At 38.5% G+C, this 19,114-nt stretch overlaps 1 protein-coding gene across 3 annotated transcripts in view; it reads left to right on the plus strand.

Moving 5' to 3' along the window:
- ccnd2a (cyclin D2, a) overlaps positions 1–19,114 on the plus strand; it is a 149,492-nt gene that overhangs the window by 49,647 nt on the left and 80,731 nt on the right. The window contains exon 2 of one of the 3 annotated variants that reach the window (XM_079859083.1): positions 11,917–11,955. The exons of the other annotated variants lie outside the window; for them this stretch is intronic. Within the exon in view, the coding sequence (XP_079715209.1) occupies positions 11,917–11,955 (39 nt within the window). The remainder of the gene's footprint in view (positions 1–11,916; positions 11,956–19,114) is intronic. 3 annotated transcript variants of the gene reach the window in all.

The following is a 19,114-nucleotide window of genomic DNA, read 5'->3' on the forward strand; positions in this document are numbered from 1 at the left end:
TTTTTTTAATTTGCGGGTGTTTTTCTATTTGCATGTGTTTTCTTCAGTTGCAGCGCGTTGAGCTCTCTCGGCCACCGTACATTCTTCCTAAAACTGTACTCAAATTGTTGAGAAATTAATCCCTTCTCACATGATTAGTGGTTTTGTTGAACACGGATCATATTTTGCCATCCGGAAAAAAAAAAAGATAAAGTGAATGCTGACTGTGAGAGAGTGATATATGTTTCCTGGTTTGGACAAGCATGAGGAGCAAAAATGGATTGGGCAGTTCCAATGGGAAATGCAAACAGTCGCTTGACATTTCGAAACAAATGCTAAGTGTTGGTGCTGAAACGGCGTTCCAGGAGAGCTGGGCTTGGTCCTGTCGGAGGAGAGGGTGAACGAGAGAAGGAGAGAGATAGAGGTGAACAGAGAAAGAGTGAGAGAAAACATGAAGGAGCGCCATGCGGTTGGATGGTATTCTTGGGAAAGTTTGCAGCTCTTGCAGTATCTGGAGCTCAGCTGGGGACAAATACCACATGGAAACGAGAGGAAGCCTGCAGAAGTAGAGTGGGCCTTCTGGAGGAATGTTTCACTTCAAATGGAAAATGTTTGCAGCTGTTCGCCATCGTTTAATGTTGTGTATATATGGTATCCCCTCTGATTCTGAACAAACAGACTGTTCTGTTGACACCTGGACTTCTTAGGACATCATGGTTTGGGTCTTTATGAAGAATATGAAAAACATTAGATACTGTTATCTAGAGGTACACTTAAGACCCTGATATACTGATGGTGAAGTTCTTTTTCATTCTTCACTTAGAGGTGAAAAATTCGAAATACTTGAGCAGCGGTATACTGTTAGCGAATAGCCCGAAAATGTAAATAGGTGCTGCATGCTTTCCTCTCAGTAACAAAATAAACACATAATAAAAATGACAGAGGTGAGAAAACAGCAGTTAAGAAAGCATCTGATCATAGCGATATAGTACAACTTCTACTATAAAGCATCATGTTTTACCCGTATCTGACCTCGATGAACAGAAGAAATGACCCGAAGATTTCCATGTCGAAGAAGGTGGAGCCCCAGAGCCACACCCACCTATTACATAAACTCCAAGGTAGTTTGGCATGTGTTTACCATTCGGAGTGAACTGTTCTGGAAAGTTCAGTTTGGCAAGTTGTTTCTAACTACCAAAACAAACTCCAAATGAACCCTAACCTTCAAAATTCCATCAAACAAGTTCATTCTTCTATTTCCCTTGAAGTGTATCAGGGTCTTTACAGGACACTTCAAGGCAAGTCATTTTACTGGCAGATATATTGGTAATGCCTCTGGTAGTTAGAAAGATTGTAATTTTGAGTCAAGCCATCACAAGTTGAGCCATCACAAGTTTCCAATTTGGGTGTGTCAGTGTGAAAATATGATCTGTAGTTAATGGTAAATCATGAGCTCCTTTTTTTCATTTACAATAAAACTAGCTAATTTGCATGCACAAAGTAGCCTACAATAGAATATATAACAGAATATTGAATAAAAAGCACACATGACGCATGGTCCAATCATTGTTGTTTTAGACACCAATTGACTTTCATTGTATGGACAACTTTTCTTCAGAACATTTTCTTCAAAATATCTTTTTTTTTTGTATTGCACAGAACAAAGGATGTCACACAGGTTTGGAACCACCTGAGGGTGTGTAAATGATGACGGTGACTAGCATGATCAATTAAAGGTCTAGTCACAATGACCCTTTTTGGCCACGAAATTTTGCTAATGTGATGTACCTTAAGTCATCTTCTTTTTGAGTATGTTGGCCTTCTAGTTGGCCCAACAGCACCTGGCTTGACCTCTGGCAAGCTCTAGGTACGGATTCCTGACGAAGATGCTACCTGCTTTCACTGACATGCCAACCTTGGAGCTTGGCTGGGCGAACTTGGCACGACCATAATGTCATTGTACTCCAGCCACTTATTCTGAAGTTCACCTCAAGTCCATCTATTTTCATCGTTCAATGCCTCCTCTGTTCTCTGTGGTTTATAATAGCCCCACAGTTTGGATGACAGCAAGGTGTGGAAACAGTTATTGGAAATAGTTTTCCAGCGGGCACCTCCGCCTTTGCCTGCTCCGAGGGGCCTTGCACGAATAAAGACCAGGCTTTTGGATCTGCTGGGGGTTTGTTTGTTGTTCTTCGCTGTCATGTTTCGTGGTTATTGTTGTTGTGGAACTAATGCTGTTTCATCTTTGCACATGCTGGTAGTTAGAGGTTTGCTCACGGACACTTGTGTAAAAAAATGAACAATGTGGCAGGCAAGAACCTTGTCGTTATTGTATTAGCCAGTTCGGGGAAAACCCCATGCGCCATGCAGGCCTGAAATGATTACATTTTTCCCTTCAAAATAAGTGTGTGTGCGAATTCTGTGCTGTTTTTTCATGTCCGAGTGTCTTGGTTCCTTGGTGCGAGGTATGTTGTTCCTGCACCAGTTGCTTTTCTCCTGATGACGCCACCCTGTAGGAATTTGCCTCCTTGTAGTTGGTGTGTGTGCACATGCACCAATGTGAACACACACCCCCGTACATAAAGGGGTGTTCGGCCCCCCCACAACCCAGGGACTCAGAAGACCCCTCTGTTCTGCCGCTGCTAACCAGGACCATTTGCTGCCGTGTTTTTTCTTGCCCCGTGTCTCCTCCTTTCTCGTTTTCTTTCTTTCTTCCTGCCTGATTTCACCCGCTCCCCTTCCTGTCTGGGTTATGGCAATTGTACATAATTTTGTTTCGGGATACGCCGGAGCGCTGGATGTGTGTGATGTGGGTGGGGGCGCACGGATCGGTCCTCCAGAGGACTTGAGGGGGTTCACCTCAGTCTGATTGATGGGGGAGGTGTCGCCTCTGTTCGCTCATCCATCACATACTTTATTTGGGTTTTAGAAAAGAGGAAAAGGAAAAAGGAGGGTGGAGGGGGGTCCTCGCTCCTCCAAAAATATCAGTCCGGTGAGCCCGCCGCGCTTTCTTTACCCCCCTGAGCCTGAGCAGGAATAGACGTCTTACCCTTGTGACCCAACACCATTCAGCAGTCTCAGCACTGGCAACAAAAGACAGATAAATGTGGCCCAGATAGATTTAGAGCAGGTTCCTGCTTTCTGCAACTTTCTATTATTTCCTTAGCTTTGAGGAGTGGAAAAGGAATTCTGGGATAGTTAGTGGGCGCGTTGCTTTGTGCAGGACTCAAGGTGTCTGTTTTGTTGTGCTTTCAGTTTTGACTAGACATGTGCCGGTATAACGTAATACGATATATCACGATAATGAAAATGCTCTATATTGTTATCGTGGGCACTTCAAAATACAGTGAGTAATTTTTTATTACGAGTTATTCCAGTTTTTTGAACGCATTTTAAGAATACTTTTCCCATCAACCGTTTAAAATGTACAACACTGCTGTATGCTTCGTCAAAGAGGCATTCTATATGTTGTCACTTCTTCTCGAGTCTCTCCATCTTTGTCTGACTCTGGTTTGAACATAAAAGGCTAAAAGTTTTTGAAATTTTCAGTGCGTGTCTGTGAGGTAAAAGGACTCAAGCTCTTGAAGCTCCGCCCCCTGTACTGGGAGCAGCAGCTCATTTGCATTTAACCATTTCATGCATGAATTATGATAACCTCAGTCAGGATTTTTTTCCAAGGTTTATTTATTTTTTTTTTTTTTTTGCACATTTTTGAAAGAGTCTACTTGTCTACTTGAGTGGACAGCATGCGTTTATTGTTTAAACTGAAGAGATACTGTATTAAACATAATACAATAATCAAACAGATAAAGTATATGTATTTAACAAACTAATCAATAAAATGATATCAAATCATCTGAAAACTATCAAATAGGTACAAAAAATATAAATGCGAAATATTGCAAAGGCAATTGAACTTCATACAAGTTGCACTTCGCGTATCTTTGATATCAAAACATGAGGACGTGATTCCATCAGAATTTTCTAGCCTGTCAAGGTACAACTGTGGAAACCACTCAGATGCTCCCTCCAGTGTACCAGAGAATATCAGTTTACCCTTATTAGCTGATAATTCTGATTATGTTCAAGATGCACACATTTCTAACATAGCCCTCCTCTGAGAAAACCTAGCGATACGTTTTTTTCAATCTCATCTGAAATGAGCAGTTTTGGGGGTAACGCATTACAAGTAACATGCATAACGCATTCAGATTACTTTTTTGATGTTACAATTAAAGTAATGTGTTACAAGTAACATGCATTACGTAATCAGATTTTTTTTTAATGTTACGAGTAATGTATTACAAGTAACATGCATTACCTAATCAGATTACTTTTTGATCTAACAAGTAATTAATTACAAGTAATGTGCATTACGTAATCAGATTACTTTTTGATGTTACGAGTAAAGAAACGCATTACAAGTAACATGCATTACATAATCAGATTTTTTTTGTTACAAGTAAAGTAATGTATTACAAGTAACATGCATTACATAATCAGATTACTTTTTTTTGACCACTATGCATGAAAGGGTTAAAGGGACAGACACAAAAACGGTGCGCGGTGCGTTTTTGCTCACCCTCAAAAAGTGACAACTTTAACATGCTATATAAAAATATCTGTGGAGTATTTTGAGCTACAACTACACACTCTGGGGACATCAGAGACTTTTTTTATATCTTGTGAAAAGGGCATTATACCAAAATAACCTGTGCTAATATGAAAAAACAATTATCATTTTTTTTTTAAACTAATGTTACCAAAGAATAAAAACTTCTGTAACAATTGTAGATTTTGCTCATTGTTAATATTAATTAATGCATTAACTAACATAAGCAAATGGGACCTTATTGTAAAGGTTTAGCCATTGATCTTTATAATGCTTTTGCATTAGAGGCTTTTGCACTTCAATCTGTTTTTAACATTTGTTTACTTTATATATTTTTGTTTATTGCTTTATTGTATTTATATGTTCAGAGTTCCTTTTATTATAAGAAAAAAGTTATTAAACCTGTTATAGTGACGACACTTTTTTTTTTTTTTTTTTTTTTGCAACTTTTGCAACTCAATATCATATACCGTGATAAAAGCTGTTTCAGCAATTAATATTAATTAATACTAAAAGTTTCATGGTTTGTTAGAAATATTTATTTAAAATTCTGTATTCTCCCATCAGGTGTGGCAAAACATTTTGGAACCTGTAAATACATCAGATGCTGTAGCAGTTTTGACACAAGTACAGTCTGTTTGTCAGGGTCTAAGCATGTGACGGTATAACATTTTCATGTTGTGATAATTGCTTAAGCTTTTATCACGGTATATTGTATTATCACAATATTGAAATAAGTTGCAAAAAAAAGTTTTGTCACTTTTTAAAATGTTAAATAAAGATTATTATTATTATTATTAATATCTGTAACCAACATTAAACTTTATTTATTATTTTTATAATAATAATCATATTAATAATTATTATTATTAATTTAATATTATGTTATTATTATGTTGTTGTTTTTATTTAGATTTTTAATAATATTAATAATAATAATAATAATAAATTGTATTTATTAAACGCTATCTGGCAACTATATCTGTTTTGCTTACTTAAATGATTTTTTTAACTCAAATATGTGTATTTGTGTGTGCACCTGCATGCGTTTAAGCCATAGACTGTAAAAAAATAGGTTTAAGCACAGGAAATACAACAGGATTGTTTTTTTTTAAGGCAACACATCTGCTTCTAAAGATTTTTGAATAACTGTTTCTAAAGATATATCAATGAATAACAATATTTCAGCTGTTCTTCCTGTCTATTCATGTAGCTTTAAATGCTCTTAAATAAAAACTTGATCCTTCGGTTTCCAAATGTGCTTCGTTTCGGACTACTGTTTTAGGTAATGCAGCTTTTCCAACAGTAATTAAGCACAGTAATTAAACACAAGTTTACCTACATAATAATACTTATAGCAACAGTAGCAAATAGATTTGAAAAAGAAGTGTTACCATTGGTGTAAACTGAGATAATTTTCATCTTCCATGTCCCAGTCACCCGCTTGGTTTCCAGCAGGTACAGGCTCCAGTATGGCCTGGAAGTCTGTAAGGTCTCACTCCATTGAGTCATTGGGTTATCCTACAGAAGTAGAATGTACAGTTTTGTGAATGTTGAATGCTGTGTTGGATAATTGTTCATTGTTTGAACTGCAAAATCATTTTGATTTCAAAACTAGCTTGGAAGATTTTACTTGCATGTTTTCAACTTGTTTTTACAACTTTTCCGTCTTAGTGTCTTGGGACCAGAAACATCTCTAGCGAGTCGGTATTATTCACAGTGGACTTGGTTAAAACAGAGGAAATAGATTTGAGTTTGAAATGCATCATTTACCCTCTGTCAAATGCTAGGAATGCACCCTTTGAACTGGCTGGGGCATCGTCTTGACTCTCGCTGTCCTTTTCTCTTTTTCATTCATTTTCCTCTCCAGTCTCTCTTTGTCAGAGAGCCTGGTGTTGTCAGGCAGCCAAGGCGCTCTGATATCCATTTTGCATGCTTATCAGAAAAAAAAACACAGTTATGAATATTCAGGGCATTCAGCAATTCCAAAGAGGGGGGAAAAAGATGGAAGGTAGCAAAGAGAGCAAGGGAGAGCGGGACAGAAATTTAGCTTTGTTCTTGTTTTAAGTGCATCAGTCATGGAGTGGAATAGCCGAGAGCTCAGAGGCAAACAGCTTACTGTAAAAGTCTGCGGCGCAGGGAGAATGGCAGCTTCAGATTAGGCATGGTCTCCGTTTGAGGGTCCCATTCTGGACTGGAGGGTGTCTGGTGCCGCTGAACCCCATGACTTCAGACAGACGTGTCTCTGGGGAGAGACAGTATTACAAGAAGCTCACTTGGTTACGATGACATTTATCATCACCTACTGAAGTGTCAGTCAATCAAAACAGAACTGAACTTGTAGCGTCTATAGACTGAACACGTAATAGGCATGCGCATGACCTCACCTTTTTCACGAATTCATGTTTTTGTAGTTTACATGGAGATGATAATGGTATCGGTTTTAAAAACTAGTTTTCAAAAGTTTGAGTTTTCAGGTCCACTAAATGCAGTTGTCGTGTAAATGAACGGCCAAAACACAAACAAAGTTTCCTGTTATTAGTTGAAAACCGTGTTGTGCCCACAAACTTTCCCTAAAACATTAATCTACATTTAAGCCTAAAATCTTGATGTTGATAAAAAAAAATACTATATATATAGATTAAAAAAAAAATAAAAAATAATAATAAAACACTTTTTTTTTTTTTTTTTTTTTTTTTTTTTAAATGTATATATAAATCAGAACAAGGACATCATGCTCTGAATGGCGGTCCAGTCTAGGTTTTAAAACTAGTTTTTCATTTGTGTAGACCTGAGATCATCCTGAAATGACACATTTTTCAAACAATTTTATTTTTTTTAATAAATTGTACTCAGATATCACCATGCATATTTAGCAGTATGGAAAATATCAGCTTTTGATATTTCGATGATAACTCCGTGTTCCACTGGTAAAAAGTTTTGAGCATCACAAGGGAGGTTCAATAATAGAATTTTCCATTGAATTTGCATGATCTGAATGAGGTGCGACTCAAATGTAGACATGTGAATGAGTGATTCCTGCCTCAGCATTTTACACCAACACTTTTTACTTGCTCCAATCTGGAAACTTAAGAATCAAAAAAATCTTCTTTGGCTCAAAACAAACAGGGTTTATTTTATTAATGTGTATTAATGCTTTACAAATGCCACATGATATTATTAAGAAAAGAACACTTATTGGAAAGGCTCGCTAGACTTTGGCCCATCTCGAGCTTATACGGCGTGTCAAAGAGCTCAGCTTATTTTTGGAAGGCTTCTAATGGCGCACTTGTTGCGTCCTCATCCTACGCAGTGCACTGGACCCTGATCCTTCATTATTCTCATGCTCTTTTCCAGCTGTTTCTGAGCAACATTCCTCTGTTTACGTCCCAGTCTGTAACCGTATCCCCCTGAAATCTCTCTGGGAAGTCCTGTAATGAACGCAGTGGATGTTGTTCCCCCCTCTTGTTGGTTTGTAGATGCCGTCACTGAGTTTTCACAACCAGGGATCAGTTTTAAGACGGTGTGAATATTCAAAGTGAAGTGCTGTACGTACTTCAAACGAAACCTCACAATCACTTCCTCGTGAGTTACTAACAACTCGTCAACATCCTATCATATCATGTATTAAAAGCTCCATTGAGCTTGTGGTTTAGGAAGAAAATGCTAAACATGATCTTTATCCAAAATAACCGGGAGAGGTTAAGAGGCCATGTGTGCTACAGACTGCAGTGAACTCTATCATTATCTGAAGCTTGTTATACGCACGGGCCACTTATGACACCCCGCAGGGCTCTGTTGTGCCCCGCCACACCAACAATTTGTGATGAGTCACAAACGTGCGGCACGCTGAGCTCCTACGAGAAACGCCACCAGGGACGGCACAGCAGTCGGCACTGGGATACGAGCGGACAGGAAAGGAGACCACATCACAAGGGGACGCTGCTGTGACTCACCGCCTCTGGAAGCATAATGTTTATCCAATAATGTGAATGGAGTTCTCTGGGTTTTCAGATTCCTTGATCGTGTTCAAGCTGTTCGTGTGATGTTTTAGATTAACCTTAGATTAACCTTTAAATAAAGAGGGAAATTACCACTAATCATGGTATTGCTTTATTTTTTATGGTACCACAGTAATACTAAATTGAACTGAATTGAATTTATTTATTTATTTTTGATGCACTTATATGTTTTATTTATATCATAATATAAATATTTGTTTTATTTTTTATTAAATATAATTTTTTATTTATATCAGTTTTTTGCACATATTTATTTCCATCATGATACCACAATGTTTCGTTTTCACATTTACCATGGCAGTACTAATGTAGGCTATTCTTTACTATAATGGTTTATGGATAATGGAAAATTGTAATTCAACATTTTGTTCGTTTTATTTTATTTCATTTTTATTTTAAAATCAGTTTTATTTACATTATAATATAACATAATATATATTTGAATACCATAATACCTTATTTTATTTCATTGATTTTCAGTTCATATTTCTGTTTTATTTACATCATAATGGCACTCTTTTTTATTTTATCGTATTAAATTCAATTTAATATGACAAAAACAACTTTTTATTATCAGAATACGCACGTGACAGATGTATAAGTCAGACGAATTAAACATTCTTCACATCAGATAAACTGTAAAACTATTACATATTATATAAGACGCAGAGAAGTCCTCTTCTCGACCACCATATGCGAAATACTTTACCAAAGTAATACTAGAATATTTCTTCGTGTCCAGTTGGCTCGCATGCTTACCGTTTCTCCTTCCTCCTCTGTCATGTTATCTAGACAAACAGCAGCTCTCAGCATGTTAGCAGGAGAGCTTGAGGTAAATGCTATTTGTCAGCGTTCCTGCATCAGTGCCAGCATTAGAGTGGGCTCTCTCTGGTGAGTCCTGCTCAAAGGGGCCGGTGTAGCGAGTTAACGTTCTTGAACAATGTGGTGAATGGGAAAACAAAGCAGGGTCTGAAGGGAGCGTACACCTCAGAGGCCATTAACAGCACAGCTCTGCTAATTGCTAGCAAGGACTACAAAGCTTGGGAATATGCTCCAGTTCGCCGAAGGCGGTAATTTTAGAGTTTATAGTGTCTTGTAGAAGTTTTTGATGTCTTCAATATGGTGGCGTTTGCACGTGATTGAATGGTTTCACGATGGCTTCATCTGGAAGAGCAAAAAGATTAGGTTATCTTTTCTTTCTCCCTCTCGTGCCCCTGTGTTCACACTGGTCTGCCTTGATGGGTCTCTGGGGGCTTGGCGCTTTTGAGCCAAGGAGGAAATGAGTTTTTCCATGCTCCTGTGTGTCGGAACATTTATCACCACCATCACCAGGAACTGCAGCACAGGAAAAATGGTCTTGGTGTAGGATGTGTGACCAGAACCTTGATATATAAGTACACAAGTATTCAGTCTCTCCTCTGATCACGAGTCAAATCGTAACCTTCTGTTTAACTGTGTGAACTAGCAAAGAGTTTAACATACCATTTCACTTGGACCAAAGTCTGCCCATAGGCCATGCTGCAAATGAAAATGTTTCTCATCCAAAATACAGATCTGCATCATATGTAGAGAGAGAAAAAAATGCAAGCTAAAATGGCTTGGTTGCATCAGCAAATGTTTTTTATCTCACGTTTGCTAATGTTAAAGGTATACTGGAGGATCTTTCTGAATTTTAGATAAGACCCGCCCTCTCCACTTTTTGAACAAGTTTGATTGATTCACCAGAATGATTGACAATTAAGAGGACCAATAGAATAGGTGATCCACCCGGAAGTAAAAAATCCTCCACTATACCTTTAACACTATCGGTTTGGTTTAGAATGTGTTAGAGCTTAAATCTTTTAGCGCTACTCAACTGCAGTGATACGTACAACAAACAATGTAATAAAACGGCCAGATTCACATACATCTGTTTCTGATAAAACTGAACACGCTTTTAGTGCACTTTGAAAGTGAAACATTTTGCAGGAATGATGCCACTGGCACATTTTTTTGAGTGAGCCTGGGTTAAAAAAAAATCACATTTGGATATACTCAATTGGGTCAGGGATTGAGACAAATGAAAAAGTCATTTCCACAGATATTTAGCACTGTTTGTTATTAAGTGAGCTACATCAGCATTTCTATCTGTCATTTGGTCTATTTGGAACATGATTAATGTAATCCAGGTGTTTGACGGTGTACATTAGATGTCCCTGAACGCCACAGACGAGTCAGGAAGACATTGTGGAAACATGTTCATCAATAGAGGGGAAGTGTGTGGCATGTAGAATAACAAGAGCGCACGAGGCCGAATAGGATTGCGTCTGATCGTGCGCATTCTAAAGGGACAAATATATCTTATTTCAGGAACAATGCTAAAGTGTGGTCACGCCTGGATGACACACGGGTCAATTGTTTCATTCCAGGCGAGAATTACCTGGTTTCCAAAGGAAAGGCATCCTCTGTGGAGCTCTGGGAAAGTGATACATTCTGCCAAGTGGCACGATCACCGCCCAGGTCGTTCCGGAGTCATGGGGGGATTCCAGCGGCATCAGCCTGGGCTATTCTTATCAGATATATTTCAGACACAAAAGGAAAGGGTGGTATGTTAATAACAATATCTTTGCATGTGCCCAAGAAAGAAACTTGTCCCTCAGAAATAGCAACTCTTCAGGAAAGGGAAATAAATACTTTGATTCTGGATTCTGGTTTGGATTAGTTTCTGAGGAGAGTCACTTAGAATTAATTGCTTCTGCTAATAGTGTGTTTGATGTTTTTTGCATTGTTTTTGCACTCAATTCACTAATGGTACACACTGCACGATTGTCAAAGTCATCGGATTGCTGTTCTTCTCACTTTTCACACAGCATTTAGTTGCACATTATTGACGGATCAACAAAAGGGGGTCACCCATTACACATTTCAATAAGAAGGTTTCATAACCAAACACGTGAGAATTGATACAGGAGATAACGTAAGATCACGTGTGAGATAGGAGTTCTCGTGCGAGACTGGATTTTTTTCTTGTTAAAATGATGCACCGTTATCACCTCACATGAACGATCAATGTACTGTACCCGACATAAAGGAAGTCAAGAAATTATTGCATGTTAACAAATGTTAACAATTTTAAAGAGATAGTTCAACTAAAAATAACATCATTTACTCACCCTCATGTTATTCCAAAACTGTATGATGTTATTTTTTTCCTCTGTGGAATATAAAATAAGTATGTTTTTGTCCATTAATCAAAATTGGACCCCACTGACTTTTCATTGTATGGACAAAAAAATGAAAGATGTCTTTCTTTGTGTTCCACAGAAAAATGAAAGTTTATACAGGTTTGCAACGACATTTAAGGTGAGTAAAAGATGACAGAATTTTCATTTCCTTTATCTTTATTGTAAATTGTTACAATTTATTTATATTTAATATCTGTAAAACATTCTGTGTACCTTCCCCCAATGTGTGGAATCCCCTTGTGTTATAGTTTACTGTGCACTATCACCGTTTTTGACGTATGCTCCACCAAACAAGTACAGCCGCTGCCAGAACAAGCGCACAAGTTAATGGCTCGTAACACGTGCTTATCCTGACCATCAGCTCAACAAAAGCCATAATTATCTGCAAAATAAACTCAATCCCATGATTGTTAGACAAACAATGCATTAAATTGTTCTAGATAAACTTTACTCTGTTGTAGAAAAGCCAGAATCTTCTGATTCAGTCGTACCATTATAATATGGACCAGTATAGGGATGAGTCATGATGGTTGAGTAGTCGATTAGTTGTAAATCATTAAGCCAGTCTTCAGTCTCACATGATCCTTCAGAAATCATTCTAATGGGCTGATTTGGTGCTCATGAAACATTTCTTAATATCATCAATGTTGAAAACAGTTGTGCTGCTTAATATATTTGTGAAAACCATGATGCATTTTTTTCGGGATTCATTGACGAATAGTGTTTGACGTAAAACCTCCCCTATGAAAACCTTCAGGAAGCCCACCGACTAGTTAATTTTGAGAACATGTAGTGCTGATGCTCTAGACCTGTAGGAGTTTCCTTCCATTCTGACTTAATTTGGAAAAATAGCAGGTATAGCAGATTATGCATTGTAATATGATCTTTGTTTCTCTTGAAGGCAAATGAAATCAGGTCCTCTATAAAAACTTCCCTGAGTGTTTCCTTTCTTTATGACTCAGCATTGTCTGACCCATGGGATTAACTTTATATAGGCCCAGACATTATTTTTGGCATTTTCTCGGTCTCCTCCTTCTCCTCCTCCCATGCAGACTGGAACTCCTCCAGGAAGGCCGAAAGAAGCCTGGCACTTGCTTGCAGCTTGCAGCCAGACCTGGGCAGCTGGGATCTGGAGGGAGTTCCCTGCAGTTTCTGAGCTCTCTGGCACCGCTCACACCCCCTACATCAAGCCCGAACCACGCACCCCGCCTCCTCCCGCTCCACCTTCTTCTGCGCAACACAATACAGAGGAGCTCTGTGCTTCTGTACACCCACACCATACCCTGCTGCACACACAGCAAGCGAGTCTCTCGAATAAACCCGATTCAAAAACTGGTGAAAAAGTGCAGCAGGCGCCCCTCGGTTGCCGACTCGACTCTGTGTGGCACTTGACGCAGCCACTCTCACATAAGCTGCCTATTATTTGTTGTTAGTAGTGAGACTCTTCAACACACTTCAAGGTCTATTCATCTGCAGAATAAGAGTACTGTACTGGGTATCAGCACAGCGGAAACGGTCCCCCCTTTGCCCTTTGAATATGACTACCATGCGAGATATAGCACTGAACTGGAGCTGTTTCTTCAGCTGGAATCCATAGCAGTTTCTTTCCCTCAGGAGCGTCACGGCACCTGCAAGAAGCCTCAAGAGTTTTGGCTACACAGGTAATGCGCCGCTAGCCCCGCCTACCTGCTGAAAGGCGGCCCGCTAAAACCCTCCCAAACAGTTGTCTGGGGTTCTCAGCAGCCAAAAAAGCAGTAAAAAAGGAATTCCTTCCTAATGGTCCATGAAAGCAGTGATTCACCACTTATTATTGTTCAAGCCCTGGAGAATCTTTCCATATTACCTCAGTATTGTAACCTTCAGAAAACCTATCCGTCACACTCTAGGGTTTATTTTCACGTCGCGCCCCCCTCGTCCCGCTGTTCTGACTTGCTTGGGCAGATCTGCAGAATACAGTCGAGTAATCAATGGCCCAGAAAGCCCTTCCAGCTGGACACTTGTCATCCATGATGGAGGAAAACCATGACAACCGGCCGCTTCTAAAGGACCGCTGGCGTTAGGGAGGTCAGTGCCCTGCCACGAACCCCCTCGCGAGTAAACAGACTTGATGGGGAGGGACTCTCAGAATTGGACAGTGTTCTTTTCAATAATTATATTCATTGTTCTCCAGCCACTGTGAGTTATGGTCGCAAGCTGTTTGGTAGGCCCCTGTCTGTCTGCCACCCCCTACGCTACCAGTGCTAGTGCTTCACCCTCATGGGTATCTGCTTGTGCCAGAGCTGAGATGCCAGCTTGGTGACCCTGATGCCCTGAAACTGATGTGCCTGTCAGTGTAGATGTCTGTCTGTCTGTCGTTCTATCTATCTATCCGTCTATCGTTCCATCTATCCATCGTTCCTTCTATCCATTGTTCCATCTATCCATCTATCGTTCTATCTATCATATTCTATCATTCTGTCATTCTACCTTCTAGGCTTTTTAAACTGTATAACTATTTTCTTTTTCTTTTCTTTTTTTACAAACTTTGCTTTTCTAGTTAAAATTACCCTTTTATGACTTTATGGATCAAAACATCTGCTAAATGAATACATTAAAAAAGGCGTGTTCAATTCTGAATTCAAAATCTTTAAGTAGCCTACAGTATTATAAATCCACCATGTTGGCATTGGAAATGTTGCTGTTCCCTGCCTTTTTTGGCTACTGTTTTATGAATACTTCATATTCCGGCTGATTATTTGACAAATTGCTTTTCCCATACTCTATACTATGTAAATAAACGTATTTGGATGCAAGGAAAGATTTTGATGTTGTTAGGGCGATGCTTTATATATAGGAACTACAGGAATTGCTGGTTTGATATTGAGGTTTCTTCATGGCGCATCACCACACACGAAGACGCATGCCTTCAACATTAATACTTTAAAATGAAGAATTAGCAGAGACCTTGCTTTCTGGCATTAGTGCATTTTATTGTACTTCTTTGACTTTATCGAACAAGAGACTCCCGCAAGTGGGGCCTCTTGGGCAGACTCACTGATATGGAATGCAACATAAGAGCCATTCAGAACGAGTGAACACACAAAAAAGGAAGTCTTACGAGGGAGATCCTCACTCTCTGTTTTTTTTTGTCTTTCGCTTCCATTTTTAATCTTGTCCAGAAGCTTCTTCACAAATATGGCTGCAGGAGCTGATCTCTGCCAAACAAGCGTGGGAACTGACCCGGCCCATCCAGAACAGCCTCATCTGCAGCCTGTAATGATTGAACCTCAATGACATCATACACGTTTCAGAGCAGGGCTCTGGTAACTGCGCTGTACGCCTCATCCAAATACCAGTGGCTGAACGGAACACACACGCCGAGCTGAGCAATGGAAGTCAGATGGTCTGCGTTTTCTTTCTTCCTTTCCCCCCCTCCTGACTCAAGCGTAAGCGGCTGTCGGGATTTAGAGAGAAAAAGATCCGAGGGGCCTCCGCGAGGTTCGGCCCGACTGTAAATGTCGGAAAGCGAACGCAGGCCTTCGTAACAAAGTGGAATCTGATATAATTTACCCCAGGCTGGGGTGTTTGATCTTCACCTACTTCAGGGTGCTTGTCAGAGCCGTGGAGGGGGGACTGGTGCTGCTTATAGGCCAAAAAGTCAGCGTTTATAATCTGACGTCATGTGTGTTGAAAAGTATTTTCATGTGTGGGTTGACATTTTGAAAATTGTGGATTGTATGCGAGCATTGCTGCTGTTTTCTTTTCATGCTTCCTGCATAAATGCAGACATATTTAGTTACCTCCAAGGACTCCTGTAATGTAAAACACTGCCTTCGCTTCATTCCTCATCGGCCAATCTAGGCATCTTGAATGTTTGCATAGTTCATAGCCTTTGCTGTACAAAGATCCATATACATCTTCAAACGGACAGTATAGAACCATATAGTTTCTCATACGCTAAGAAAATGACCCTACGCAACAAGATTTTTATTTTAGCATTGATCTTTGCTTAGAGTAGCTTATTAGCTTATCGGTTTGTGCACAAGACTTCTCATGTGAAAACCCTAAATTCAGTCTGTTCATCATATAAAATGATTGTGTCTCTTTAGAAAATTTGGAATTCAAATTCCGTGCCTCTTAATTCATATGGATTAGTTTTTTTACGATCTCTTTATGAACTTTTTGTTAGCATCAAAGTGGTAGTTGCGTAGCTGTCAATGGAGGGACTGAAATCGCTCAGATTTCATTAAAAATATCTTCATTTGTGTTCAGAATATGAATGAAAGTCTTACGGGTTTGTAACAACATGAAGGTGAGAAAATTATGACAGAATGTTCTTTTTTGGGCGAACTATCCCTTTAACAATCTAGCCATGCCATCATCATCATCTCACTCCCAACAATACCCTAGCAAGAGTAATGTGTGTATATATACACATATGCCTAGTTCTGTCATGAAACACTAGATGGCGCAGGCTGATGTGTCCATAACGCAAGCTGATTGGTTCATGTTGCGTCTGCAGCCAATGAGCTTGCTGCTCACCATTCAGATGGCTGGTTACCATTCAGTATAGCAGTTTGCAGCACGCTTTCATTACCCTCCACCTTCCCCAGCTCCACCTATATACATCTGCTATGGGTAATTGATATATGATATTTGTGCAGCAGCAGTATGTCTTAAATACTCACTGCAGCGTATTGGTGTATGTATTGGCATTAGCAAGTCCCTGTACTTGCTCTGCAGCAGAAGCAATAATCAACAGCAGCAGCAATTCAGCAGCAGTAGCAGTGTAGCACATCTATTCCGCCAAGACCAAATACATTAACATTGTCAAATACATTACCATGGTAAAAATCTTAGAAATGCTAGAAAATAGAAATATATATATATATATATATATATATATATATATATATATATATGTATATGTATATATATATATATATATATATATATATATATATATATATATATATGTATATATATATATATATATATATATATATATATATATATATATATATATATATATATATATATATATATATATATGTATGTATGTATGTATGTATATATATATGTATATGTATGTATGTATATGTATGTATAAATATACATTAGTTAAACATTTTTTAGAGTTTGGTTTTGGAAAGTTGTACAGTAGCTTCAGCATCTGCCCTTTAATGGTAGCAGTCATGTTAGTTTTCTTCCTTTTAAAGAGCGTTTGAAGTCTCAGCTCTGTAATCCTTCGATGACCACCACTCCTATAGTTAGCACACAAGGACATGTGTGAATTTAACTGCAGCTCAGAGTTCTGGAGCACAGAGTTTGTCTGTCTTGGGCCCATCAGAGACTATATGAAACAATTCCACATTTATAACGCTTTACATATGACATTCGAATACCCCATTATCTGGTACAGGAAATTCCCGAAGCATATGATAATTACAATAATTTGGAGCTTATGGCTCTTGTTGTCTTCCCATGCTGCTTCGGCTCTAGTGGATCTGAAGCCTCAGTGAACCACAGTGCCGATCTGCTTTGTGGCGGCTGCATTTTAAATACATTCAAATTACAGGTCTATGGGAAATAGGATGAGCTAAAAACATGCACAGTGCAGATATAGAAGCATGAGGGAATTTTAAACCAAAATATGATATTAAAAAGACGCAAATATTTGATGCACACGTTGGGCCTGCTGCGCTTTTTGTTGACACCTCAAGTTTCAAATGAGGTAAAACTCTTGTCAAGTTAGTCCTTAATAGTTGGATTATTTATAGGCCTTTCCATTTAAAAAGTTAATTTAGTGTTAATTATGAAAAAAAAAAAAAAACAATATAAAAAAACACAATTTCAGCACAATGTATGTATAAAAATGTAAAAAACAATGCTGAAAAAAAAATTGGTGTAGAAACAATTTTCACTCAGAAATGGCTAAATAAAATTGAAAAACAAGTAAGAAAAAGTATTTTCTTGTAAAACATATTCCAATAATCTTTGGTTTTATTTATATCTTTGAAAAATAAATGTACAGTGTATATCCTTGTTAAGCCCAAAGTATACTTCAGTTTCGTACACTAGGGTAGCCTACATGTACAACACAATATTTCATCATCAGCATTGTATACTTTGAAAGGCTATGTGACGCATAGCCTATACTTTGTACTTGAACAGAATAGAAATGCATGTGATGCTAGATTTAATATTGATATGGTGTCTTAAAATGTTCAATAATAAAATGCAAACTTGTTATTTTGCAGGAATGCCGTATAAGAAAATGAAAAATAGACACTGCAGCGGAGTGTCTGTTTTGCATTAAGGAGAAAATCTTAAAACAAATTTCTCTGCAACTTATTAACAGTTTTCACGTGCCAAATAAAATTTGCTGTTTCTGTTCATAAAGTGACAAAGGCAGCCAAATGAGTTGTTGATGCCAGAGCGAACCACCTTTGAAGGCTTCTCCCGTGGCTGAAATACCTCTGTATCACATTACAGCCTGTCAGAAACGGGACTAGTGAAGCCTGTGAATTCAGATAATAGTCCCCAGAAAAATCGGAAAGGTCAATCACGGTTAGGTGCGGACATTAGTATTTTAATTTCGTTCATTATTTAGGTTCTTTTTCGTGAATCAAAAACATGCAGCGCTAATAACGTAGTCCGATTCATGTATTATTTATAAAATACTTTATTATTATATTGATTATTTAGGTCACACTTTAGATTAGGGTCCAATTCTCACTATTAACTAACTATAACTACGACTTTTGACTCAAACTCCTGATTGCTTTTTAATAGTTAGTAAGGTAGTTGCCAAGTTAAGAATCAGAAACATCTTTCTGATTCTGATTTAGGTATTGTATGAATAAGGAATGTAGAATATGGTCATGATTGATAGATTGCACATGATTGCATGTCTGAAAGAATTGCATGAATTATCAGACCTGTATGATTGAGTCAAGACCTGGTCTGCCTTAAAATACTATCTCTATTACTTCCACACACTCCTGCACATATACACACATAGTCCACCACTTACTAGTTTAAATAAAGCCAGATTATTATCTGCAGTTAGAGAATGGCTGTTTTTGTTGAGTGTGGATCCATTTACTAAGTCAATCTGTTAAAGTTGTCCTGCGAGGAAGCCTTCACAAACCACAATTTATTTTCCTTGCTAGTTACTAATTGACCGGACCCTCTGTAGCCTGTTGATCAGGATGCATGGGAGTCATATGTGACTATGGCAGTTGATATGGGCTCCATTTGCAACCATTTAACGTGCGGCCAATGCTCGCAAAGCA

The sequence above is a fragment of the Squalius cephalus genome, assembly GCF_949319135.1.
Source record: "Squalius cephalus genome assembly, chromosome: 23".
NCBI classification, from domain to species: domain Eukaryota; kingdom Metazoa; phylum Chordata; class Actinopteri; order Cypriniformes; family Leuciscidae; genus Squalius; species Squalius cephalus.